We start from the raw sequence: 25,659 nt of genomic DNA on the forward strand, positions 1-25,659 counted from the left end.
AGGGTTACTGTGCTGTGGGTCACCAGGACGTCCAGAGGGGAGGGGTGAGGAGTGTGAGAGTGTATAGGGACAGTGACAACCAAGAGAGGCAAGGAATAGGTTTGTTTTTTTCCTCTTTGGGGGGGGGTTTGGATGGCAAGGGTTAAGTTTTTGACATGGTGAAGTTGGGATGAAAATGTCTGATACACAATTGAAATTACAGGTTTTAGAAAGGGACCAGCAAAGGTGTATTGGCTTAAACCCTGGATATGGGAGAGCGCAGCCCAGCTGGTGAAGAAGAACGCCAGGGAGAGGGTCCTGGGGTCTGCAAGTGTCACACCTTGCCCTGTGCAGCGCACCTGCTCTCCCGCTCACGTGACCAGCACTCAGGCCTCGGAGGGAACCGTCCGTCCCTTTAACCAGGTCCCGCCCTATGGGCGGGGCCAGTCAGCCGCACCCGAAAGCACCGGGAAGACGTAGCTGGGTAGGCGTGGGCGTGGCCACTTCAGACCCTCGGCGGATCTGGGGGGACATCAGCTGTAAGGGGCAAGGGGACAAGGAACCCCAGGGAAGGAGGGATGCCCGGATGCATTGGTCCAAGTCCCTGAGCGCAGGAGCAGCAGTGGCGGCGGTTGCCGCGCTGGTAACCGCCCTGCTCCTGCTGTGGTGTGAGGACGCGGGGCCGGGGGCCGGCTCAAGGTAACCCCTCCGCTCAGGGGACAGAGCTGGACTCCCGCACTCTTTGGGCAGAGGAAGGAGGGGCCGGGACCGAGGGTACCAAGGGGAACGAGGTACCTGCCCACAGCTCCTTCCGGGGTTTGGGTTGGCACCCGCCCTGCAGGTGACTCAGCGCTTTCTCCCGGGCCCTACGGAGAGTAACGATGTCTTCCTCCAGGACAAATAAACATTCCTTGTCCCCCACGGAAAGCCAGGTTATCCCTTAAACATCATAACATCAGTACCTGTTGGTATTATTTCAGTAGCATGGCTGAGACAGCGACGCTGACCAAGCTTCGGGAAGACTTCAGGATGCAGAACAAATCCGTCTTTATTTTGGGCGCCAGTGGGGAAACCGGCAGAAAGCTCTTAAAAGAAATACTGGAACAGAGCCTGTTTTCCAAAGTCACAATCATTGGCCGGAGGAAGCTGACTTTTGATGAGGAAGCTTATAAAAATGTGGTGGGTATTTGAGCTGAGACTCAAAATGTACACGCACTGATTCTACCTGGTGGACAAATTTCATGCTTAAAGGTTGAACTTTGCCCGCCAGTGGTGGTGGGCGCTGCGAGAGGTGATCAGAATGTGGCCAAGACTGGCCTGTGAGAGCCCCTCCTGAAAGCTGGAGTCCTGGACTGCAGGCGTCTGTGGGCCACATCTCACTTGTGCCCTTGGGCAAAGGGCTTCTCTCAGTCTGCGCACCTGTAAGGCTGGGCCCAGGTTGTAGTGGGAGGCAGAGACCACCATTGTTTTCAGTGTCACTGAAGCTGGGTTCTAGACACAGTCCACTCAGCTTGTTTTGTTTCCCTGTCCACTTGACATGAATGTCGTCAGTGAATCAGAAGACGGTTTTCAGAGCAGGAACGATCTATGGCAGTGAGAGGAAGGTTATTCACTAATAAGAATTTGCCCTGCCCGACTTCCCAGGGCTGCAGCCTTTTGTCTGTAGAAGAATATTCCTTCCCCTGACTTCCTTTGTCACTTTCACTTTCCTTTACACTTGTCTGGTTAACCAGGCAATACACCACACTTCGGCCTGGTGCATACTCCCTAAGTACAGGGCCTGGCAAAAATAATACCTTTTTTTACTATGGAATCTTTTATTACAAAATCATAAGCTTGTAATTCTGTAACGTAACAATAGCACACTCAAGCATACCATATGCCATTTTAGGTGAAATGTCAAATTAAAACTATAAATTATGACACTCATATTATTACCCTATCAACCACACTCAAGCCGGTGTTACTTATGCCAGATTCTGTATTTGAAGTCTGAGCTTCAGTAAATTATGGTGTAATCCTGAGACCCCCTAATTATAGAACTTGGTCCCACAGGTTTCACAGGTGGAAACTTCCAGATAACAGGTGGTCTCACTAATAAATGCTCTTGACTCCTGTAGGTCTGTGTTCACGTCATTTTGCACGCCTTTGGTCCATCAGGAAATTTCTGTTTAAAATGGACAGCTTTGCTCAGACGCAGGCAGTAACATGTAGTCTTCACAGTCTGGTTTTATTGGGTGTGTCTGATACTTCAGGTAATTAGAAACTGAAATCAAGTTCCGTGCTTTGATAGTCTATTTTGGTGGCACATCTTTTGGTCAGGCACTTTATGCAAACATTTTTCTCCAGCACTGTGAACAGTGCCAGAAAAATTACTTTGAAAGAGTTGAGGAGAGGGCAGGAAAGCATCATTTTATGTGAACTCCTGGATGATGGATGGGAACTGAGCTCATACTTTCTTTTTTAAGTTTCACAGCAAACTTCCTAGGTTAGATAAAGGTTCTTAAATTTCAGTGAGCATGAGAATTTCCAAGGGTGCTTATTAAAAGTGAAGTTTTTGTCCCAGCAGGCTGGCTCAGTTGGTTGGAGCATTGTTCCGTACATCGAAAGCTTGCTGGTTCGATCCCTGGTCAGGACATATACAAGGGGCAACCAATCGATGTTTCTCAGACCAATGTTTCTCTCTCCCTTCCTCTCTCTCTCTCAAATCAACAAAAAATATCTTAGGGTGAGGATTTTTTTTTTTAAAAAGTGAAGTTTCTGACCCAGAAGTATTGGTCTGATACCTAAGAATATGCCCTTTTATCAAGTATCCATTTGCAGGTGGATTTTAATGCAGATGGTTCACGGATTGGGATCTAGGAAAGATTATCAATTACATTTTACTGATGAGGCATATGATAAAATAACTTGGCCAAAATTACATGTTTAGGAAGTGGCGGGCCCAGGACTCCAACCTAGGCACTTGAGATACCAAACACCATTCCCTGCTCCCACCTTATAAGCCCATTGGTGCTCCTTCTGGTGATGTGCAGACAGGTCTTTTATGTTTCCATGGAGGAAACTATAACTGAACCTGCCCTTAGAGGTCTGGATCACCCCTAGTCCAAGTGTGTGCACTGTGGCCATATCAGTGCATTGTGGATTTTGAATCCAGATTCGTTGGGTTTTGGTGGGAGAACATGAGCTCGCAAAATTTGGTGTTAAGGGGGCAGACTCTTCAGTAATGTCTTGTAATTCTTTAAATGTAAATGTAGAGGGGTATTTAAAAAAATTTATTTCTAGAGGGAGGGGAAGGAAGGGAGAAAGAGAGGGAGAGAAACATCAATGTGTGGCTGCCTCTCATGCGTCCCCCACTGAGGACCTGGCCCACAGCACAGGCATGTGCCCCGACTGGGAATCGAACCAGCGATCCTTTGCTTCACAGGCCTGTGCCTAATCCACTGAGCCACACCAGTCAGGGCTGTCGAGGGGTATTTTTAAAAATAATGTCAAGTTATATATAACCATGTCCTTGTCGTCTAGAATCAAGAAGTGGTGGATTTTGAAAAGCTGGATGACTACGCGTCCGCCTTTCAAGGCCATGACGTTGGATTCTGTTGCCTGGGCACCACAAGAGCCAAAGCTGGGGCGGTAAGGCAGAAATGCACCCTTACCCATGTTCCCTGGCTAGTAATGTCAGAAATTCCTGTTTTGCTCACTTTTTCTTTACTTTTTTTGCAGTGCTTTAATGTAAATCAGCTCTTATCATTTCAAATTTCATTTGTTGCCCTAGCCGTTGTTGTACTTTAAATAGCAATGACAAGTTCATCTTTCCTTCAAAGTAATCCTTGAGAGCAGGCCCGCAAGCTGGGGACATTGTGCATATTTACACGGTCTTGTGCACGTTGCTGTCACCCTGTCCCCCGGCCAAGGCAGACCATCACAGCGGGGGTAAAAGTAACTGGCTTGTGCTGTCAGTTACTTTTGTGCTTTTTTTCCCTTTCTCTTTGTAAATGTTTCAAACTTACAGCATTCTCTCTCACTTGAGTGGTCAGCTTCAACCTCTTTTCCTGCCAAGCTTCAAACCTCTGGGACAGAGCATCGGCCCAGGGGCACGATTCAGCTGATGTGCCTCCAGGGGTGACTCAGCCTCCCTCCTCCTGCGATGATTCAACCCCTGCGGTGATTCAGCCCCAACTGACGCAGCACTGTTCCAACACGAATTTAATTTTCTTTTTAATGGTTCTCTAAATTGTATCAGCCCCTATCCAGAAGTCAGAGTTTACTACATAGTTAGGAGTCATAGCTTACATCATAGATCTTGGGCAAGTGTTAGTCTAGCTTGTTTACCTTATACTTTGGCTATCCTTTGTCCCTGCAGCAGAATTTACTTACTGGAGCTAAATGTGTCCGTTAATTATGCAGGACCACCGTGCTGCTGCGGGGGCTAACCACAGGGTTATAAACAGCCCATGCGTCGGAGTCATCAGAAGAACACAGTTTTAGGAACTGTTAGCATATACCACCCAAGGAGTCAGCCTTGGTTGTATTCCTCCTGATGAACCAAAGAATAATTCTCTTCTTCTATTCAGTTCTATTTATACTTCCAGTAGGGATCTATTTCCAAATCTTCTGCAGTTCTACCACATCCGCTTTGGATACAGCTGGGTTCTGAGCTCTGCGCCAGGATTTGGTGCAGTCTGTCTCCTAGAAAGGGTCATGTTCCTGCCCAGCGGCTAGCGCTGTCCTTTTTGCCCCAGGGACACTCACAAGCGGTGTGCCCTCTAAAAGCACTGAAAAAGTTTTGTCCTGTCTGAAATGCCAACCTGGTTTTGGCGGTGACTCAGCAAAATAAAACAAACAGACAAACACTGCATTAGGCATAGAGCAGTTGATTTCCATGACATAAAAGCGAATCTTCACGGGGAGCTCTAGGGAGAGTATAAATTGCTATGTGGCAATCACATCGTGTAGTGCAATTTTATTCAGAGGCATTGGCTATCTTTCCTATTTAGAATACTTTTTAGTAAGCAGGAGACTGGTGAGCTAAATAGTCTCAGAAATGAGTCAGGGTCTAAATGGTTTAAGACGATAGTGACAGAAAGCTGACGTTTCCTCCAGAGTCTTTTTTAAAAAAACTAATTTAGATTGGACACAACATAAACTTTGGAGGTTGTGATAACTTCGGGCAATTTAAAAGAGGTGAGCATTCAGGAGCGGCTCAGTAATCACAGTTGGACGGGGTTGTGGATTTCCAAGCTCGCTCCCCCTGCTGTTCTGGGTCGGCAGCCTTCTGTGTAGAGAGCCACCCTCAGATGGATCCGGCACAGCTGGTGGTGGCAGCTCTGCCTCGGGTCATTCTGTCGTCGCTTTGTAACTGGGACACCCCTCATTTTGCCTTAGCAATCTGAGACTCCAGTAGAGACACCTAAAGAAAGGGTTTCCGTCTCAGTGTTAAAGTCCACCCCCTCCCCCCACCGAGCAGACAGCTGTTCCTCCTGTGACCTTCAGTATTTTTCAGGGCTGTTATAATAAAGCACCATAACCAGGCAGTTTAAACAACAGACATTCACTGCTTCCCAGTTCTGGAGGCTGGAAGTCTGAGCGAGATCAGGGTGTGGCAGGACTGGTTCCTACTGAGGGCTGGGAGGAAGGAGTTTCCCAGGCTTCTCTCCTCGACTTAGAGATGGCTGCCTTAGAGATGGGTGTCTCTTCACCTGGTATTTTCCCTGCATGTGTGGCTATGACTAAAATGTCTTCTTGTTATAATGACACTAGTCAAATTGGACTAAGAACTGCACTATTCTGTGTGTCCTCATCTTAACGAATTACATCTGTAATGAACAAATGAACAAATAAAGTCATATTCTGAGGTACTAGAGGTCAGAACTTCACCCTATGGATTTTGGGGGAAAAACTGAAACCCATAAAATTAAGTCTCCCCAGATTTCCGTTGCAACTAGCACTAGGGATAGGTCTGTTAACTTCTTCAGCTGTTTGGAAAACCATTCCTTTAGCAGTAGCTGGTTATGGCTAATCTTCCTTTTCATGCTCGCAAGCCCTAGCTGTCTAATCAATGCGGTGATTTCCCAAGTTGGCCCGAATCCATATTTACTGGGTCACTTGCTCGGAAACCGTATTTTAAGCAGGCTCCTTGGGAGGTTCGGGTGCAGCCAGCGCTCCTTTTCCTGCCGGACCTACTTCCAGGAGGCATTGGCATAATCAGTCTTCCTCACTGGTTGGTATTTCTGGTACTTCAGTCCCGGATAGCTTCATCTTGCTTTAATGAGTAACTTGTGTGCTAGTGAAGGTTGAAATAGCCTTGGAAGGCCAGATCTACATGGTCTGGGGTGAAGAGCAAAGATGCCACTGAGAATCGTGTTTTCCCTTGACTGGTGTTAGGAAAAGGATTTGGTTAGGTGGTTTGCGGTGATATGATGTGGTCTCACCTCTTTGTCTCCTCACCTACTAGGTAGGCGTAGGCCCCAGCAGTCCGGGTTCTTGGAATCTTTTGAATGGATGACACCGTTCATGTGATTAATGCAGCCGCTGTAACCTGTATTAGGTATCATTATAGTCTCACGGCTTCTGATTCTAATGATACGTTGTTCTAGTCCAGCGGCGTGCAAACACAGACTGTGGGCCAAATATAGCCCACCTGTTTTTGTATAGCCCAGGAGCTAAGACTGTTTTAATACTTTTAAATGGTTAAAAAATTGAAAAGAGGAATATGTCACAACATGTGAAAATATAAGAAATTTAAGTTATCCATTCAGTTTCATTGGAACATAGCTCTTCTCATCACTTTGTGATGTATGGCTGCTTTCACACCATGGTGTCAGAGCCTTGAAATTGCAACAGAAGCCAGCAAATGTGAAAATATTTACTATCTCAGCCTTTACAGGAAAAGGTTACTCACTCCTGTTGTAGTTTCCACTGTTTTATTTGATGTCTAGGAGGGACTTGTGAAGTGACAAGGTTGTAGATGGTTTGAGGGGCCCAGATCAGAGGCTCCGTTTGGATACCAGGCGGCTGTGGGACCTTGCGAACGTGGGTAGGTCCCGGGGGCCACGCCTCCTTGTCCGAGAGGGAGGGGCCACGCCTCCTTGTCCGAGAGGGAGGGGCCACGCCTCCTTGTCCGAGAGGGAGGGGCCACGCCTCCTTGTCCGAGAGGGAGGGGCCACTGAAGGCCATTCGGCCTGCAGAGTGCTTTGACTTTCATGACACAGAGACAAGAATGCCCAAAGGGAAGAATTCTGTGAGAACATAGAGGTTTACTCGTGAATCCTCTGTGTAGGTTTTATTTTTCTATCCAGAGCTCTTCCTCTAACCAGGACCTTGGTTCCACCACTGTACATCAAATACAGAGATGCCCGCCTGGAAGGAGACAGACAAATGGGGCATCAGATTATAAGATTTGTTGTTCATCAGCATCTCTGCTTTCTAGTCTAATGGATAGGGTTGGGATAAAGGAGAAAGAATCTGAAGCAGAGATATGGCTAAGTACGACCCTTTACAGAACGATAGATCTGCCCTTCTTGGAAAAGCTTCCTTCTGACCTTGAGTCTTTTTGGCATGCTTGCTTGTCGTATCAGTCATTGCCAAAATACCTTGTTGGATGTGGATGAGGTGTTCTTAAGCCAGAGTGTTCCCAGTTTTCAAGCACTAGTAAAGAAGATTGGAAGAAATATTTAGTAGCTTTGGATTTTAGTAAGACTTGAGTAAAGGGTAATTGGAACCCCGACCAGTGTGGCTCAGTTGGTTGGAGTGCAGTCCCATGGACCAAAAGGTTCCAGGTTCGATCCCTGGTCAAGGCACAGACCTAGGTTGCGGGTTCGACCCCCTCTCGGGGCACATATGGGAGGCAACCGACCAAGGTTTCTATCTCTCTCTACCCCCCACTCCACTCCTCCCCTCTTTCTAAAAGCAATGAAAAAATGTCCTCAGGTGAGGATTAAAAAAAAAGTAATTGGAGAATTTGTCTCCCTAGATATTCGTGGAGTATATGAAGATATGTCTGCTGAGTCGTATTACATTGTGTTTACCCATCCAAAAGGGCTTGGGGGAACTAAATTTATAGTGGGAACTTACTTAATCAATTCCCTTTTTAGAAGGAATTCTGATTCCTAGCTTGGAGGAGAGCACACCAACTACAGGATGATAGAGACACAATAGCATAACGGACTTCATGCTCTCAGAAGAGATGTCTTTTCTCCCGCCATATGGTTAAGGAAACTATATACGGTTTTTCCAGAAATTGTGTTTCTGGGATATGGAGTAGTTCATTTTAGTTTGTTTTTCTATTTTTTTATTTGAGGAGCTAGAGAACAAGAAAAGGTGTTAATAATACAATTTTAAAGATAGCTCCTTTCTATCTACAAATGGACTCTTCCTCACTCCAAAAAAACCTGATGTGTGTTGATACCTCTGAGTCAGTCAGCAGGATCCACATTTATGTTTGGTTTCTAAGTCCCTGAATGCCATTGACCCCTTTGGTTTTGAGTTTCATTCACCAGCTGAAAGGGCACACATCAGGGTTGGGGAAATGAAATTCAAAATTTGTGTGCTTGGGAAATGCATATTTATAATCAGCTTGAGGGCTCAGAGGATTTGTGAAATCGGTTTGGATTAACAGCCATTGATTGCTCATAAAACAATATTTAGCTTTGTCCGGAGAACAGCGGTGGAGAAAGGTGTGGGCACCTTGTCAACGGGGCCCATTGAGCGGGGATGATGGGCTAAGCGTGGGGGTCTCCGCAGCGGCGTGGGTGCTCCTCCTTCAAGGAGCCGTTGTCAGTCGTCAGCGAGGCCGGTGAAAGGAAGGACGCCAGCGTCTGATGGCTAGGGTGGTATTGATGTGCCTTTGCTGACTAATCAGATTGGAAAAGTCCCATGGTATTTATGTCACTTTAATTTCCATCAAACAATTGGAGCCGACAGCACTCTATTAAGGAGAGGCTGATCCAGAACTAAAGCCAAGTAAATTAGGGTCTCAGTTTAGTCAAATTATCCCTTTACTGGCCCTGGATTAAGAGAGAGAGACAGCGTCGGTCTAGAGACTTGTGATTGGCTGAATCTTCCCTTGTTTTTAAAGAAACTGATGAAAGAAAAGCATTTTAACAGAGACAACTTTAATGCACCTTCCAAGAAATAGTGCTAAAGCCACAGCAACAACAAAAAGGGATTTATTTCACTAGTCAACGATGTCATTTCATTATGAATAATGAACCTGTTATTAAAATCAGAGTTCTGGTGAATTGGAATGAGGGGAAGAATTAGACATGGAAGAGAAATTGAGTGTTTTAGAATTTTTCTATATAGTTTTGGATTGTTTTTCTTGGCACACGTTCAGCACATATAAAATCTCATTTCAGAAAATGGCTCAGAGGAGAATCTGAGCCATCTCAGGATGTGCTGAGAATTAAAATTGATTTGTTCCGCACTGATTTAAAAAAGCAACAACGTAAGTCTGGGTGAGTGTGTGGGACAGGTCAGTGAGTCAGTTAAGGTAGAACGTCAAAGTACACGACACAAAAGGAGATGGTGCTGATTCACTCGTTGAGAGTTCAGTTTATATTCCCTAAAGTGAGGCAGAAAAATAACGCCGCCCTGCAGGTGGTTACAGCTGTGCTGTGAGTGATGAGAATGGAGGACAAGAGAGGCTTTGGGGGTAATAGTAATTTACCCCCAAATTCCAGTTCTAGGTTTAGGAACTGGTTGATGGGTAATGTTCAGTTTATGAAAATTCATCAAGCTCTATACTTACAATCTGTTCAATTTTCTTTTATGCTTCGGGCTACTGTTTTTAACTCGAATTCTGTTTTAGTATTCTATGGCTGCTGTAACATATTGCCTCAAATTTAGTGGCTTAAAACAACATACTTGTATAATTTTACAGTTTTGTAAGTTAGAAGCCCCACATGGACTTTGCTGAGTTAAAAGGGGATTTGCTCTAGGGGGGAATCCATTTCGTTCCCTTCTCTAGCTTTTCAAGGTCACCCACACTCATTGGTTCATGGTTACCTCCCTCCATCTTTAAGGCCAGCGGTGGGGCAATCAAGTGCTTCCCACATTGCTGAACTCTAGCCTCTTCTGCTTCTCTTTTCTACTTTTAAGGACTCTTGCTATTACTTTGGCCCAGTTAGATGATACAGAATAATCTTATTTTTAGACCAGCTGATTGATTAGCAACCTTAATTCCATTTATAATCTTAATTTCCCCTTTTATTCTTTAAAAATTTTTTTCAGTTACTGTTGACATACAATTTTATATTAGTTTAAGATGTACAATGTAGTGATTAGACATTTACAAACTTATGAAGTGACCACTCTAGTAAGTCTAGTACCCACTGGACACCATACATAGTTATTACAGATGTTACTGACTATGTTCCCATGCTGTGCTTTTCATCCCTGTGACTGTTTTTCTATCTGGCAACTTGTACATCTTAATCTCTTCCACTTTTCCACCTACCCCCTCAACCCCCCTCTCCGTTTGGCCACCATATGTATCTTTGCCATGTAACCTAATACTCACAGGTGTGGGGATTAGGAAGTAGATGTCTTGGAGGGCCATTGTTCCGCCTACACCAAGGATGAGTTAGTCATTTTTGTTGGCTGGAGGTAGTGTGAGGTAAAACAGGAACAGCGGGCACAATTCGCACTGTGCCCCCAGCTCTCTCTTATGAGCCGGCAGTTCACGGGACCACCCGAGCTTATTTTCTCCGTAGTGAGGGGGTTGGATGTGACATTTGCTCAGGCGATGTTTCTATCACTCTGTGAAGGATACACATCTCCATACGAACTGAACCATTTAGGACCCTAATGACCATAGGGCAAATTTTTAATTTAAAAAATCGTTGGGGCAGGAATCAACCTTCACGTTTAGAATCCTCATGCTATAAAACCTCATTTACATAACCGTGGCTCCCTGTGGGGTTCAGCTTTGGTAGATTTGAGACTTCTCTTCAGTTGTCTTGAGTCTGAGGATGCCAGGTATTTGGTTGTCCCAAGAAACGTTGCTACCTTGAATTCCCTTGCCTGGGGACAGGCATGTGTCCCTCCGCGAGGCCCTGGAAAGGAGTCTGTATTCCATTGTTTGCATAATCCTCTCCCCTCTTCCTTTCATTACCTCTTAGTCCTTTTCTTTTCTAATTGGATTTGTCTTTTCTCTGCTTTCATTGGACTTTAATTTATACGTTCAAATATTTTTGGAGCACCTACCATGAGCTGGGCGAGTACTTAGTGCTGAGATGTGACCTTGGAAGAAAGACCCAACCACTACCCTCACTAGACAGAGTCTAGACTGGGGTCTCCAAACATTCTTGATTACACCCGTCAGTAAAAAAAAACTGAGGATGCACTTTTTGCTAATATGTAAAGTATGTTGTAAAACATACACAAAAAATGGGAGATTAAATAGACTATTCTCATAGAGCCTGGGTAGTGTCCCCAGCCTGCTTTGAGACCCTACCATGTTAGAGTTGATGCAGAGAAAACAGAGAGGGGGCGGCGACATGGTAACGTTATTAAAAGACAAATGTACGACTAAAAGCAGTTTCGCAGCCTGATCATATTGTTCCTCTTGCTCCTTGCCAGTTTGTTTGGTGTCTGTGTTTCAATGTCATTTTGTGTATTTGTTTTTGTTTTTATTTAATTTTTTTAAACCAGAAGAAAAACAACACCCAGTTCACCCATTGCCTTTGATTTTTCAGTCTGGCCTTGCTACTAATGCTGGCAGTCTATCCTGAGGATCATACTGGGAGCCCTTCCCAGGGCCTGTTCACATATCGCTTGGATGCATTTTATTTAGACTCTGCTCCCTGCCCCCCACCAGGGCTCCTGGCCTGCCACTCAAGCAGAGTAGGAATCTTTAAGATGCACGTACAGCTTTGTGGAAATAACTCATCTTCTTTCCCTCAGGAAGGGTTTGTTCGTGTTGATCGAGATTATGTCCTGAAATCTGCAGAGCTGGCAAAAGCTGGAGGGTGCAAACATTTCAACTTGCTGTCCTCTAAAGGAGCTGATAAGTCGAGCAGTTTTCTTTATCTGCAAGTTAAGGTTTGTACATAATTCCTTTACATATACTGGAGTATTCTGAGTAATTGGCAGTACTAAATAACAGAATGCTAAATAATATAAAAATGCAGTAAGTGCATTGTATTACCCATTTTTATAGCTACAGGAGCTGTTTTTTGCAGGAATATCTGTAGTAAACAGGAGGGATTTGAGAGATAATTTTCAGTGTCTTACCGCCTGTTGACTATCTGGTCATCATAAAGTGAGATAGGGCAGCTCCGCTCTTGGAATCAGCATCGAGTCTTAACATGAGAAGAGACTTTGAGGCAGTGACTCTTAAACTTTTCCAAAGTAGATGACTTCCTTACTATTGTGTAGGGTTCATGTCCTCCAGGAATTTATAATATGTTTGTTCTGGAGGACCCTTAAGTGTGGGAATTTGCTAGAAGGTCTCACAGGACTCAGAATATAGTCATCCTCCTGCTATGGTTTAGTACAGTGAAAGGATGTAAAATCGGTAAAGTGCAGAGTGAGGTCTGGAGCAAACTAGGTGCGAGCTTGCAAGCATTCTCTCCCAGCGGGGCTGCCCGTGCTTAGTCTCTCCAGCAGTGAGCACTGTCCACCAGGGGACTCCGCCTCAGCTCAGGAGTCCAGGGCTTTTAAGGGGCCGGTCACGTAGGTGCCCTCAGATTAGACAAAATTAAAAGCAAAGCAAGTGTTCTGCATCAACCACATTGTTTGTACAAATAGTTTGGGCACAGTAAACCACCCATGTCAGGTAGTGACAGGAACAGTCCTGCAACCCAAGTTCCCAAGCCAAAGGCCAACTTTGCAAGCAAACTTTTTTTTTTAAGGTAGTAGCCTCAGCCTGCTGTGTTAACTCTTACTCACACTGCTGGGACAGTTTTCTTAGCTTTTTACAGACACATCTTTGTAAAAAGCTAAGAAAACTGTCCACATAGAAACTTATGTCTGAATGTTCATAAAAGCATTATTCCTAAGAGCTAGAATGGAAACAACCCAAGTATTCAGCAGCTGATGAAGAGATGGTGGATAAAATGTGGTATATACATAGGAAATATATCATTCAACTACAGAAAGGAATAATATATGCTACAACATGAGCAAACCTTGAAAACATTATGCTAAATGAGAGAGGCCAGTCAGGAAAGTCTGCAACGTGAGCAATTCCATTCATATGAAATGTCCAGAATAGGCAAATCTGTAGAGATAGATTAGTGGTTGGCTCAGGCTCAGGCTCATGCTCAGAGAGAAGGGATGGGAGTGAGTGCTCCTTGTGCTGGGTTACTTTTTGGGATGATGAAATCTTTTAAGATTGTGGGTAAAGGTGGCACAACTCTGTGAATATACTAAAAAATTAATTAAAAATGTATTTAAGAAGCTACCTAGGATTGTAGGATGTGACAGGTTCAGTGCCATATAAATGGTATGAACAGGCCAAGGAGGAGGAGGAGTGCACACTGCTTAATTTGCAGGCCCTTTAGGTGTTAGATGTCCCCGTGACCGAGCTCCTCTGGCATTTCTGTTCGTAGAGATGCCTGGTTCATTTTGCAGATTTAATTTAAAGTGTCATCTAGATGTAATCTCACTGCCTCGTAACATTTGGTGTGGTTCGTTAGGAAATGAGCAACAGAGAGGGTCTGTGGGTCTGTCTTCCAACCCACTGAAATTAGCTGGAAACCAAACAGGTACTGTCTGCCAGCCTGTAACATCAGTTCTGGGCTAAGGGCAGGTCATTCTCTTATGGTTGAATTTGTAACATGTCACTTATTCTCTCTGGATCTATTTTAATATCAGTCAAATGAGTGGGTAGGTGGCTATGGAGACATTCATTCATGCAGTACATATTTTTTTTAAAAATCCTACTGCATATTAGGATTAAATGGCCTCTGCCTTAACTTCCCATACTCTTTGGAATCTAAAAATCTTGGTAAGGATATTTGCAAGTACAGTGGATTCTTGAACAAGATGGGGCTTAGAGGTGCTGACCTCCCACCAGTCAAAAATCCGTGTATGACTACAGTCGGCCCTCCGCATGTGTGGGTGGTGCATTTCCTTAAAGCATCAGAGTGCGTGCACTGTGTGAGCCTGTTGAGAAAATCCATGTGCACGTGGACCCATGCAGTTTCAATCTGTGTTGTTCCAGGGTCAGTTCTGTTGAGACCCACGGAAGCAGATTACCTTCAAAACCCCAGGTTGTTCTCTCGTAAGCATTCTAATAAGTTGGTCTTGATTGAATACTAAAAATGTGTTTGTTTATTGGTTTGTTTTTAACAGGGAGAAGTAGAAGATAGAGTGGAAGGGTTAAAATTTGACCGATACTCCATATTTAGGCCTGGGTGAGTTCCATGCTGCCTCGGAGTGCACCGCTGTTGGTTATCCCCAGAAGGTGGTTTTTCACGAGAAGAGGCTGACCACCAGGATATCTAAGATAGTAAAGAAGTGGCTGGAGGTGGATTATTCTCTGAAGAGCCCACCTTTTGGCTCTGAAGGAGGGGGTCCACAGTCGGTGATGCCAAGTTCAGAAGAATGTAGAATTTTCCGGGTAGCTTTTGCTGCCTTCTTTTTAAAAATCTTATTCATGCACCAAAGAAAACCTTTTTTAAAAAAATTTTACCCACCGTGTTAGACTGTTCAGGCTGTCAAAACAGAGTAACATGTTGCACTGGCTGGCTTAAACAACAAAATTCATTTTCTCAGTCCCAGAGACTAGAAGTCCAAGATCAAGATGCCGGGGGGGGGGGGGGGGTTAGTGTCTGGTGAGGCATCTCTCACGGCTTGTAGACGGCCTCCTGTCTGTCTTCACGTACCTTTCCTCTGTGTGTGCGTGGAGACAGTGAGCTCTGGTACCTCTTCCTCCACCGTAAGGACACCAGTCCTATCAGCTTAGGTCCCACCCTTATGACCAAAACTAACCTTAATTACCTTCCTAAAGGCACTGTCCTCATATATAATCACACTGGGGACTGAGCACACACAGCTTAGTTCATCATACCTTCTGTGGTCTGAATGTGATTTCCCATCTCTCACTCTGCTTTTTATTTATTTCCTTTTTTCTCTTTAGAGTTCTCTTATGTGATAGGCAAGAATCTCGCCCAACCGAATGGCTGGTGAGGAAATTCTTTGGCTCCCTACCAGCATCTTGGGCCAGTGGGCATTCTGTTCCAGTGACGACTGTGTGCAGAGCGATGCTGAACAACGCAGTGAGACCGAGCGACAAGAAGAGGGAAGTGCTGGACAACGCTGCCATCCACAGCCTGGGCAAGGCCGGCGGCTCTTAGGCCAGGACCACTCCTGAGAAATGCTTCTTTGTAAAACTCAGCCCCCACCTAATCACTAATTCGAGGGTCTAAAAGAGGGAGCACTTTGACCATGGTTTCACTACTTTCAGCTGACCGGGTCCAGTGAAATAAAAACTGACTGTGAACTGCACCGGCGGTTCAGGGCCTGGCTGTGCACGTGTGTGCGGTTGGCCCTTGAACAACACGGGTTTGAAGTGCGCAGGTCCACTTACACAGGCGTGTTTTTGGTAAGTGCCGTAAATATATTTTATATTCCTTGGGTTTTTCTTACAAACATTTTCTTCACCTTCCTTTATCGTAAGGATACAGTATATAATACCATACATAACACACTAAGCATTCATTACTGTTTATGTTAGTGGGGAGACAGGCTGTTATTAGTACAGCTGGCCCTCTGCATCCACAGATTCCCAATTGCAGATCAAAAATTTTGTTTTCAATCCCAAGTTGGTTGAATCTGTGGGCATAGAACCTCTGGCTCTGAGGGGTAGAGGACAGTTAAGTTTGGGGGAGTCAGAAGTCATTTGCGAATTTTCAAGTACACTGGGGTGGCACCCCTGACCCACATGCTGTTCAAGCGTCAACTGTACGTCGGTCAGGGAACTTTGCAAATGTAGCGCTTCGTGGGCCCTGCCTCCAGCCTTCTGAATCTGAAATTTTGGGGCATGGGCATGGAATCTGTTGTTTTGTTTAAGGTTCCCCTGGAGATTCTGGTGCCACTGGGTGGGGAGCCAGCTCTGAAATGCCTGCCTGCAGAGTGACAGCAGCAGGGAAGACCTTCTGCAACCTGCAGATGAGTTCTGTTCTAAAACTGTTGACATTTATGTCTCCAAGGTGCCCAGACCTCACTGCATGTAATTGTTTAAGAGAGCATTGTGCCTTACTGCTTTGTCAGAATATATAATAACTGAGCTTATATAATTTATTATATACTATAATTCACGGGAGAATTAAACAGTGGAATAAAAACAGACAAGTCCCAGGTGCCTGTGAGATTGTTTGAACATGCCCAAGTATTGGGGTAATATGCAGTATTTCGGCCAGTAGGATGATACAATACCAGTTAACATTTATCAATTGCTTGCTAAGTGCCAGCCTTTAAACAGGCTGTCTGTCCTTTAACCACCCCTGCTTCGAAATAATCCTTACAGATGGTACTGTTGTTACAGAACAAGGGTCCCCTGCCCGCCACACATAGAAGCCAAACTATGGCACTGGCTTTTGAAAAAAGAAGAGCTTTCTTTGCCAGTTGACTGGTGAGAAGACAGGGGGCAAGGTTCAAATCTGCCTTTCTCATCCAGGATTCTGGGAGGGGCTTTAAGGGGTAGCAGTTAAGGGTTCAGAAGCGTTTCTTGTGAGTGATGTTTCACAAGTATTACTGATAGATGGTGTATCCACAGTTTAAACTTTGGTTCCAGGTCTTGTTAGAAACAGGGTAGGACCCAGTTCTGTATTACATTCTCACCCTCATATCCTAGATAGGGGAACTGAGGCTCACTGTAGCGAAGTGCCTTGTCAAGAGGCCAAAGCTAAAGACCTGAAGCTAGGAAATGGCAGAGACAGGACTCTGACCCAAGTCAGCCTGATGCCCTAACTTTGTATTTTTAACGATTCTGCAAGAGCATCTGGTAGAGGTACAGTTCCAGGAAGTTCCACTCAGTTTTTGCTGATCCGTACATGCTGTGAATGAATTAAATTGAAATATTTGGATTTCTCCATTGGCTTAGGATCCCTATAATGATTATCCACAGAATGTCCACAAAACCAGTAAAAGCACTTTGCAAAGCGCTGCAATTTAAAAACAATGGAAAAGGAAGATGCAAACTATGGAAAGGGAGAAGTCAAGAGGAGTACACAGGGGTAATTTCCATCATGGAACAAAGGATGGTGGTAGAACTTGTCTTAATGTGTGTACTAGTGGAAGCAAAGTTATTTGAGTGATTCAGTCAATTTTTACAGGGTCTACAGTATGCCAAGTACGCTTCCAGCTTCAGTGGACACTGGGAGATAAAGGCTGGTGAGGTTTAGGTGGGAGATGGGGCATCCTCCTCCTGCCAGGTGGGGACCCTTTGGGCCTGGACTCTGGGTGATAACAAGCATGGGCTTTTAGAAGTGAGGTTTGAAGTTACAGCAGTTAAACCCAGTGACCAGTTTTAAGTTACTCTCTGTATATTATTTCTTTGCCTACAAACCTTCTGTCAGGTTGTCGTCAACATTCTGTTCTGGTCTAAGAGTGAGTAAGATGATGGGGGAGGATTTGTGTTCATCTTTAGTGCAGAGAAAAAAAGCTACTTCCTCCCAAGCCCAGCATTATGGTGAGACATAAACTTTAAGTGGATAAGATTCAGGCCCAATCACCCATCTAAAACGGATGTTCCTTTTTTTTCTGTTAACATTGAATAACTGGGTGTTACCAAGGGATTTTGCAGGTTTCCCTTTGAATGTTACACTGATGGAGGAGATGGGCCTTGCTGGAGTTTTGTTGGAAGGATGAACGAAAAAGTTGTATGTTCTCGGTACCGAAAGGCCTTGAATTAATTAATTAAAGGCCTTGAATTAATTCATTCAGCTTATTAAATGGCTCCTTGGTGCCATGGGGCACATAGGCAGTGTCCTACAAGACAAGGGGCTTCAAAAGCAATAGCTGATGGATTCTGTCCTCTTGGAGTTTACAGTTAAGGAATATTCAGAAGAGTTTAGCATTAATTCAAGGCTTCTGCTTCATTCAGCATATTTTTTGATTACCTATTATGAGTTAGGCCATGTATTATGTGCCAGAGAAATGAAAGTAAACACATGGCCTTACCCTCGCAGAGTTATAAACACACACACGAAGAGAGAAGAGTTATAAACACACATGAGAGAAGCAAATGGGAGGTGCTAAGAATGGAACTAACAGGAGGCTGCTGGAATGACAGTGGAACCTGCTTTAGAAATGGTGGTCTGAGGAACTTTCTGCCAAGACAAGAAGTACCTATCCATTCGTAGAGTGTTCGTAGCAAAGATCTGGAGGTGGAAAAATGAGGAGTCCTAATAAAAAGCTGGAGTTTGGGGGCCCAAGGTGAAGGGTCGAGTTGAGATAGAACATTAGGCAGGATTATGTAGAGCCTGGTAGGCCGTGGTAGCCAATTCAATTGTATAAACCTGTGTCAAGAGCAGGCTAGCCTCTGGAATTAGAGTTTGGGGCATTGCCTACTGAAATAACTGCTACTCACGCCCGCGTAACAAAGCAGTCTATGGTTTGAATAAATACTGCGAAGGGAAGAAAGATACGAGGTATGGGAAAGTTTGTGTTTTTCCCACACAGCAGCCAAAAGTTACTTTTTAAGTCCCAGGGGTATCCAACCTGCAGCCCGTGGGCCCCATGAGGCCCAGGATGGCTATGAATGCAGCCCAACACAAAATCGTAACTTTAAAGTTTTTTATTTGTTGTGCTATCAGTTTTCGTTAGTGTTTATGTATTGAATGTGTGATCAGAGACAACTCTTCTTCCAGCGTGGCCCAGAGACGCCAAAAGTTTGGACACTCCAGTACCCATCTGACAGTATCACTCCCTTGCTTAAAGCCGCAAATTCTTCAAAAAACCCGTACAACTTTGACCCCAAGTGGTTTTTAGTACACCCACACTGGCTCCTGCAGCTCCCTCTCCCCAGCTTTACCCGAGGGGATCGGGAACCAGAGAAACCCCCGCCTCCTGCCTGCGTCCTGCCTCCACCGCCACTAGAGGGCGCAGCGGCAGGTGTCCCTCCACGAACCCAGACTGGGGGAGGCTCTGAGGGCGTGATGCCGCCTGCAAAAGCACAGCAGCTTCACTCCTCCGCCGGGCGCAGGCCTGAAGGCGAGGACCTCCCACTAGCTTAGGAAGCCCGAAGACAAAGCAAAACACGTGTCCAAGCCTCAGACGCCTAGACTTCTTATCGCTTAGTCGGCTTGCACTGCGTCAAGCCTGCGGCAAGTGGAGGAAGCCAAGTCTGACTGTCGCCCCGCCCACCAGGTCACGTGACAAGCACGGGGCCAGAGGACCGGAAGCGCTCTGGAGCCAGCGCGCGCAATCTCGCGTCCTGTGCCGCCGGGGCTCCCCAAAGTCCTTTCCTGCTGCACGCTCGCTCTCGCTTCCGAGTCCCCGTCACTAGTGGCGTTTTCGCTCACTTCTCAGCCAGGTCCCCGCCCCCTGCACGCCGGGCTCTCGGGGCACCACAGCCATGTGCTCGTTAGCGTCGGGCGCTACCGGTGGGTATCCCCGGCCCCGCAGCACCCGGCTCTCCCAGCACACGGGCCGCGCCCCCGTGGGGCTGGTGAAAGACCCCTTCCTCCACGTGCGCGCTCCGGGAGGCGGAGCCCGGGCGGTGGGGCCTTGCAGGGAGGGTGGGGGAGGTGCTGGTGAGGGCCGCCGGGGAGCGGGATGCGGGCAGCGCCCATCAACAGTGAGAGCCAGCTTCCCACCCTCCTCCAAGGCTGGGTTCGCAGTGGCGTGCGGAGCGGATCTGATCATTTGCGTGTGCTAGGCGGCCGAGGCGCTTTGGTGGATGAGGAGGACCTGCCAGACCTGTCAGACAGCGGGGACGAGGCTGCCTGGGAGGATGAGGATGATGCCGAGCTCCCCCACGACAAACGACAGACCCCCTGCCTGTTCTGTGACAGGTTCGTCCAGCTCTGCGCCAGGCTCCAGCCTAGGGGCCGGGCCGCGTGCGTATGCGTGGTCTGTTCGTCTGGAGTCAGCGTGGCCTGCCCTCGAATTTTCCAGCCAGTGGTCTGGAATGAGGGCTTGTTGAAGACCCTACGTGGTATAGAGGGAGCAGCCATGAACTGCAGCCAGGTTGTCTTCGAGTGGCCTCAGTTTCCCCGTGTGTAAAATAATAGGGTTTTGAACCGGATCTGTGGTTCCCAAATCCGGTTGTGCACCTTTGTCACCTGAGTCGCTTGAAAAATAAAGATGCTCAGTCCTGCGCCACAAGTCCTAAGTCACGATTGGGGTCTAGGAATCGTTTATAAAGGCACTATCTCAGGTGATCGTAATGAATAACAAGTTTCGGAGTCACTGAACTAAAAAATCTCTCAGGACCCTCCCAGCCTTGCCACTCTAATTCTCTGTCAAGTAGAGAGCTCAGGTGTAATACTTCATTTGACCCATTTAAAGAATTACCTGTCTGAGGGTAGGGGCTCCCCATGTATGGAAGAGAAAGGAATTGATGCCTTTTCACTTAGGTTAAAAGAGACTGCAATACCAATAGCTTTTCAAGGTCACAAAGCTGTGGTTTGTCACATCCAAATCCATGCTCTTTCCACTTAAAATTTTGCCTCTTCACCTCAAGCGTTGAGTTTGGCTGCTGCCCTGGCACGTGGGCAGGAAAGAGGCCTGGTTGGCATTGGCCAGGATTCCTTTAATAAACATTTCCCAGTTTCTCTTAAATCTGGGCCTAATGCTGGTTGGTGGTATTTTAGCTCCTCTTGATGCGTCATTGTTCTCACCTGTAGCCTCCTTTGGGCGGGTGTAGAATGTCTACTCATCCTTGGTCGTAAAATTTGTTGAACGTCAGGATGTACGTCATTGTGATAGGCTGGATCAGTACTGCAAAACTGACCTATCTTGGTAAATGTGTGCTGAAAGGTAACTGCTGCATATGTGCTGGGCATATAAAAGAGGCCTGCAGCTTCTTTGCTCTGTATTCCTACTTTGTGTCCTTCAGTATGTGCGTCACATACTGAAGAGGCTTGGTCCCCACGGTGTGTGTCATGCAGGTACTGTAGAAACACGACAAGATCACTTTTGAAGTAAGGGCACTGTGGGACTGTGCCAGCTGTAAAATTAGGCTTGATGCTTTATTTCTGAAAGCAGTTTGAGCTTTGCAAGTTCAGAGCCTCCAAAAACAGAGTTGACACTTAGAGGAGAAAAGAATCTTACACAGGGAATTTTCCTATTTTGAGAGCAGCAGGATGTGTCAAAGGGAGTTCTCTTTTCTTAAAATTCTTTTGATACATTCCATGCTATTAATGGGCAAGTAAATTACCTTTGACATTTAATCGGAAGTTGGTTTATTTAAATAAAGTGGAACTCGAGTAAATTCCCTAAAGGGAAGTTCTCGGTCCTTGACATCTGCAGATATGTTCGTTTTCTCTTCATTGGAAATAAGACTAGAAACTAGCAGAGTGGGGGAGATGCATGTTTAACAAGAGATCAATATGTAGTTTTGGGGATTTTCTCATGAAGCTGTTCCTTGGTTTTTCAGGTTATTTACCTCTGCTGAAGAAACTTTTTCACACTGTAAGTCTGAGCATCAGTTTAATATCGATACCATGGTCCATAAACATGGTGAGTATTTTTTAGAATAGGAAAATTTTAGTTGTGAAGTTTAAGTTTCAGCTTTACATTTTTCTAGCCTTTCCGTTTCCAAACAAGTCCAATACAGTGAAACATACAACAACTGATCTTTGACAGTGGCCTGAGGAAAGATTAAATGTCATTCTTCTAGATAAGATTCACTGTATTTAAACTTGTATTGACAACTGGAAAGGAAAAACCTTGGCATGGGATTGCATTTTTATCATATTAGAATTAGGGAGAATAAGTGTAAATATGAGCTTTGGAAAAGGAGGTGGGACATTATGAAAAAGACAACTTACCAGGTGAAAACACAACATGAACCTCAAGGCATACAAGGTTGAATTTTATAAGGAGTTTAGTAAAAAAAAAAAAAAAGTATAGAAAAATGATTGATGCAATAAGGTGGTAAGCAAAATATTTAGACAATGATTCTTTTGAAATTTGTATGTAAACATACCTAGTTCACAACTAAAGGCTTCCACTTCTTTAAATGGATATCGAAGACCTGCACTATTCCACTAAAGTGAACCAAATGCAGAATTGTTTTTTAGGCCCCTGTATTTACTAACAGCTGGAAAGGGGATCACATAAACATGTGATATAATACGTTAATAAATAATAAGTTCAGATACAACTTTTATGAGGCATGGATGACTTCGTGTCAGTGGAGTTTTTTTCACGTTTTTATTTTTTATTTATTTATATTTATTTTTACATACATATAATTTTATTTATCTTTAGAGGGGAAGGAAAGGAGAGAGGGAGAGAAACATCAATGTATGGTTGCCTCCCGTGAGTCCCCTGCTGGGAACTGGCCTGCAACCCAGGCACATGCCCTGACTGGGATTCGAACCGCGATTGTCTGGTTCGAAGGCTCGCGCTCAATCCACTGAGCTACACCAGCCAGGTTTTCATGTTTTTAATGTGCATTTTTAAACTCAGTTAGAGTCATATTTTAAATTTAACTTTGTATTTTTTTCTCTTAACCAAATACGGGTTTTTGTGTGTTATTCTGCATATAAAATGTTTTGTATGCCGTTATGTTCCTCATAACAACGTTTCTCAGGAGAAGTAATAAACATTTGGATATGCTGTTTTCCCTGGATTTAAATGCCACCTCATTTCTGGAAAGATATGCGAACCAAGTAACAAGCCTCATTGTTTTTCAGTTTGTATCATTTAATTTGATATTAAAGCTAGTATATACTTTGTATACTCCGTATCCTGGCAAAATTATAATTTGGTAGGAACCATAAAAATTGGGGGTGAAGAAACTTTCAAGTCTAATATTAACTACCCAATACTTGGCAAAGTCTAAGACCTAATTTTCCTGATTTGTATTGTTCTTAGAAATGAGAATTCTAAGAATTTCCCGTATTTTAGATTATATAAGAAAAACAATTAGAAAATTGTCTTCTATGCTGGCTGTTTCTCAATTAAAATATTAGAACTATCAAAGTTACTGTTTCTAGTTTTTAATAAGAAATTAAAAATATTTTAAGCTGTAGTTGAGGGGACAGAAATATTTTATTGTCTCTCAGAAAAGCCTCTATAGAGCACATCAGTTAAATAAAGCTCATGTTTAAATATGTGAATTGTCTTTTTTCCCCCTTCAGGGCTTGAATTTTATGGATACATTAAACTGATCAATTTTATTAGACTTAAGGTAAGTTAGTAGCTTAGTTTACAATTTTGTTTTGAAACTAAAGAAATTCCACAGCCCATGGTAATTAAAAGAATACAAAGAACTACAATGCATGGAGCTGCTTTAAATTTGTCAGTCCTCATATCGGATCATGGACATCGGGAAATGCTGTCATATATACTACCAAGTGTGTGCATACACACCATGCTTAATGTGTCGTTTTTACCCGCATCTAAGAGATGAATTAGTGTTAGATAAGAAGAGTAATTCAGAGTCAGAGGATGGGAAATACTGATAGTATTTCTGTAACACCAAAAATAATTTCTAGTGTGATTTCAGGTACTGTGGTTGTTCTCTTTTATCTGTTGTTCAGATATTTCATTCTTTTTTCTGTTCTATTCAAATGAGTGTTTTTGTCACATAGCCAAACAGTACAAAATTGTGCATTGAAATCATTGATTAAGCAATTATCTAATCAAGTTAACGAAATGATGGTTGAACATAAACTTCTTAAATAGAGATTTTGTGTAATGTAGACATCATTTTGTTTGTGTTTAATTTTCCTAGTTTTTGCTAGGGAGATTTTGTGATTATATGCTTTGAAAAAAACATGCAATTAATTTTACATCCAGAACCCTACAGTTGAGTATATGAATTCCATATACAACCCAGTGCCTTGGGAAAAAGAAGAGTATTTAAAGCCAGTATTAGAAGATGATCTTTTACTTCAATTTGGTAAGTAAACACCCTTGGTGGATTATGTTTCAGATATTATACTATGCTTTTAAAAAAGTAAGTGAACTCCATTTCATTTGCTCACATTTCATTAGTTTTCCCCTACTCTCCCCTTTCTGTCCCACCATCTCCTCTAAGATCCCGTAATACATTTAGTTGTTGTGTCTCCTCAAGCCCTTCTTGACTATGACAGTTTCTCTGGCTTTCCTTGTTTTTCATGACCTTGACCGTTTTAAGGGGCACTAGCGGACAGAGATTTAAGGTGGAACAGGATTTGCATAGTTTAAAGTATCTTCCCAAGAATTTACTACAAAGGAGATGTTCACTTTTCAGTGGAGAGATCCAGCCAACCCTGCTACACCCAAAGTGATCCAAACAGGCCTGAGTTTGGATCTTAGCTTCTTCATGATACAGCTGTATATCTTTGGGCTAGTCACCTAATTTTCCTGAAGTTTATTTTTCCCATGCCTTAGCGTAGGGATAATTATTTACATCTTAGGTTTGTGTTGAGGATGACCTGAGATGTAATGCATGTATTTAAAAGATAGCTGGTGATCAGTAAATATTAGGGTTTTTTCCTTCTACTTTTTTGTTTCTTCCTGGGTTTGGTTCAGTATAATTAATGCTTATATATGTGTTTAATTCAGCCAGTGAATGAAAAACTTAGGCTAACAGCATGCTCTTTTAATTCAAATTAAAGTAATTTGAATGTTACATATTTATTTCATTTAAAGTATTTTTACCTTTTTTTTTTTTTTAGTTGGCTGCCCTCATAGGCAGTTAGTATATACAAGGTGGGGAAAAATTAGGTTTACAGTTGTTAGTATGAAAAATGATACAAGAATACATTGTGTTTTGGTACTCACAGCTGTAAACCTACTTCTGCCACACCCTGTATTTATTCGTAGCTTATTTATATGTCCTTTGTTGTTGTAAGATGGTCTGCTAACGCTCGTTTATTTCTTTAGATGTAGAAGATCTTTACGAACCAGTGTCAGTCCCGTTCTCATTCCCCAATGGACTCAGTGAAAATACCTCTGTTGTTGAAAAATTGAAACACATGGAATCCAGGGCACTGTCTGCCGAAGCTGCATTAGCTAGAGCACGTGAGGATCTGCAAAGGATGAAGTAATTTATCAGTCTTGCAGAAAATGAATTGTTTAGGCCTAAAAAATAATGCAACTAATAATAAGGCAGAATATGGTAAAACATTTCATATACTTGAAAGTACAAGGTAGATATTTAATTTTAGTCATAAAAGATATGCAACAATATTTTTAATACATTTTGGACATTGGTTAGCATAAAATTCTGTAGTTTTAACTCTTCTCATATACTTTATAATTTCTACTAACATTAATTGGTTAATTGTTCTAGGGAGTTACTAAGTGTTTTTGTTCTCTGATACTGCCTTCCTTTGAATTACCTTGTTTCTAGTAGATTTCTCCATTTTACTTTTCCTCTTCTAGGCTTTTAAATGACGGGATTAAGGTTTTTAGGTTTGGGTGGAATACAGGCTTAAAATTTTTGTTTTTAAAGATCAAAATGTAGTTATGGTACAGTATTTAGTCGGGGAACCAGGTATGTAGGATGGTTTTTCCAGTGACTGATTTGGCATTTTACTGGCTTGGTACTTCTCAGAGTTCAGTGTGCAT

The 25,659-nt window shown here is 43.8% G+C and overlaps 2 protein-coding genes across 5 annotated transcripts in view; both read left to right on the top strand.

Moving 5' to 3' along the window:
* Positions 1-454: 454 nt before the first annotated feature.
* On the top strand, positions 455-15,513 carry HTATIP2 (HIV-1 Tat interactive protein 2). 2 transcript variants are annotated; one of them, XM_037162157.2, is made up of 6 exons: positions 455-678; positions 960-1,158; positions 3,505-3,612; positions 11,884-12,021; positions 14,278-14,339; positions 15,065-15,513. In XM_037162157.2, the coding sequence occupies exons 1-6, from the start codon at positions 566-568 to the stop codon at positions 15,279-15,281; spliced, it is 837 nt and encodes a 278-aa protein (XP_037018052.2). In that variant the 5' UTR covers positions 455-565; the 3' UTR covers positions 15,282-15,513. The 2 variants fall into 2 exon arrangements, with proteins under 2 accessions (XP_037018052.2, XP_037018061.2); XM_037162166.2 differs by having other exon boundaries at positions 963-1,158.
* A 3,827-nt stretch (positions 15,514-19,340) lies between these two features.
* PRMT3 (protein arginine methyltransferase 3) overlaps positions 19,341-25,659 on the top strand; it is a 111,243-nt gene continuing 104,924 nt past the window's right edge. The window contains exons 1-6 of one of the 3 annotated variants that reach the window (XM_037162194.2): positions 19,402-19,532; positions 19,808-19,943; positions 21,530-21,612; positions 23,241-23,290; positions 23,902-24,004; positions 24,973-25,132. In XM_037162194.2, the coding sequence (XP_037018089.2) occupies positions 19,505-19,532; positions 19,808-19,943; positions 21,530-21,612; positions 23,241-23,290; positions 23,902-24,004; positions 24,973-25,132 (560 nt within the window). In that variant the 5' untranslated portion in view covers positions 19,402-19,504. Of the gene's footprint in view, positions 19,533-19,807; positions 19,944-21,529; positions 21,613-23,240; positions 23,291-23,901; positions 24,005-24,972; positions 25,133-25,659 lie in introns of all 3 variants that reach the window. The other 2 variants (XM_037162202.2, XM_037162209.2) reach the window with 2 other exon arrangements.

Source organism: Artibeus jamaicensis, unplaced genomic scaffold (genome assembly GCF_021234435.1).
Source record: "Artibeus jamaicensis isolate MK-2021 breed Jamaican fruit bat unplaced genomic scaffold, CSHL_Jam_final contig_797, whole genome shotgun sequence".
Lineage (NCBI taxonomy): Eukaryota > Metazoa > Chordata > Mammalia > Chiroptera > Phyllostomidae > Artibeus > Artibeus jamaicensis.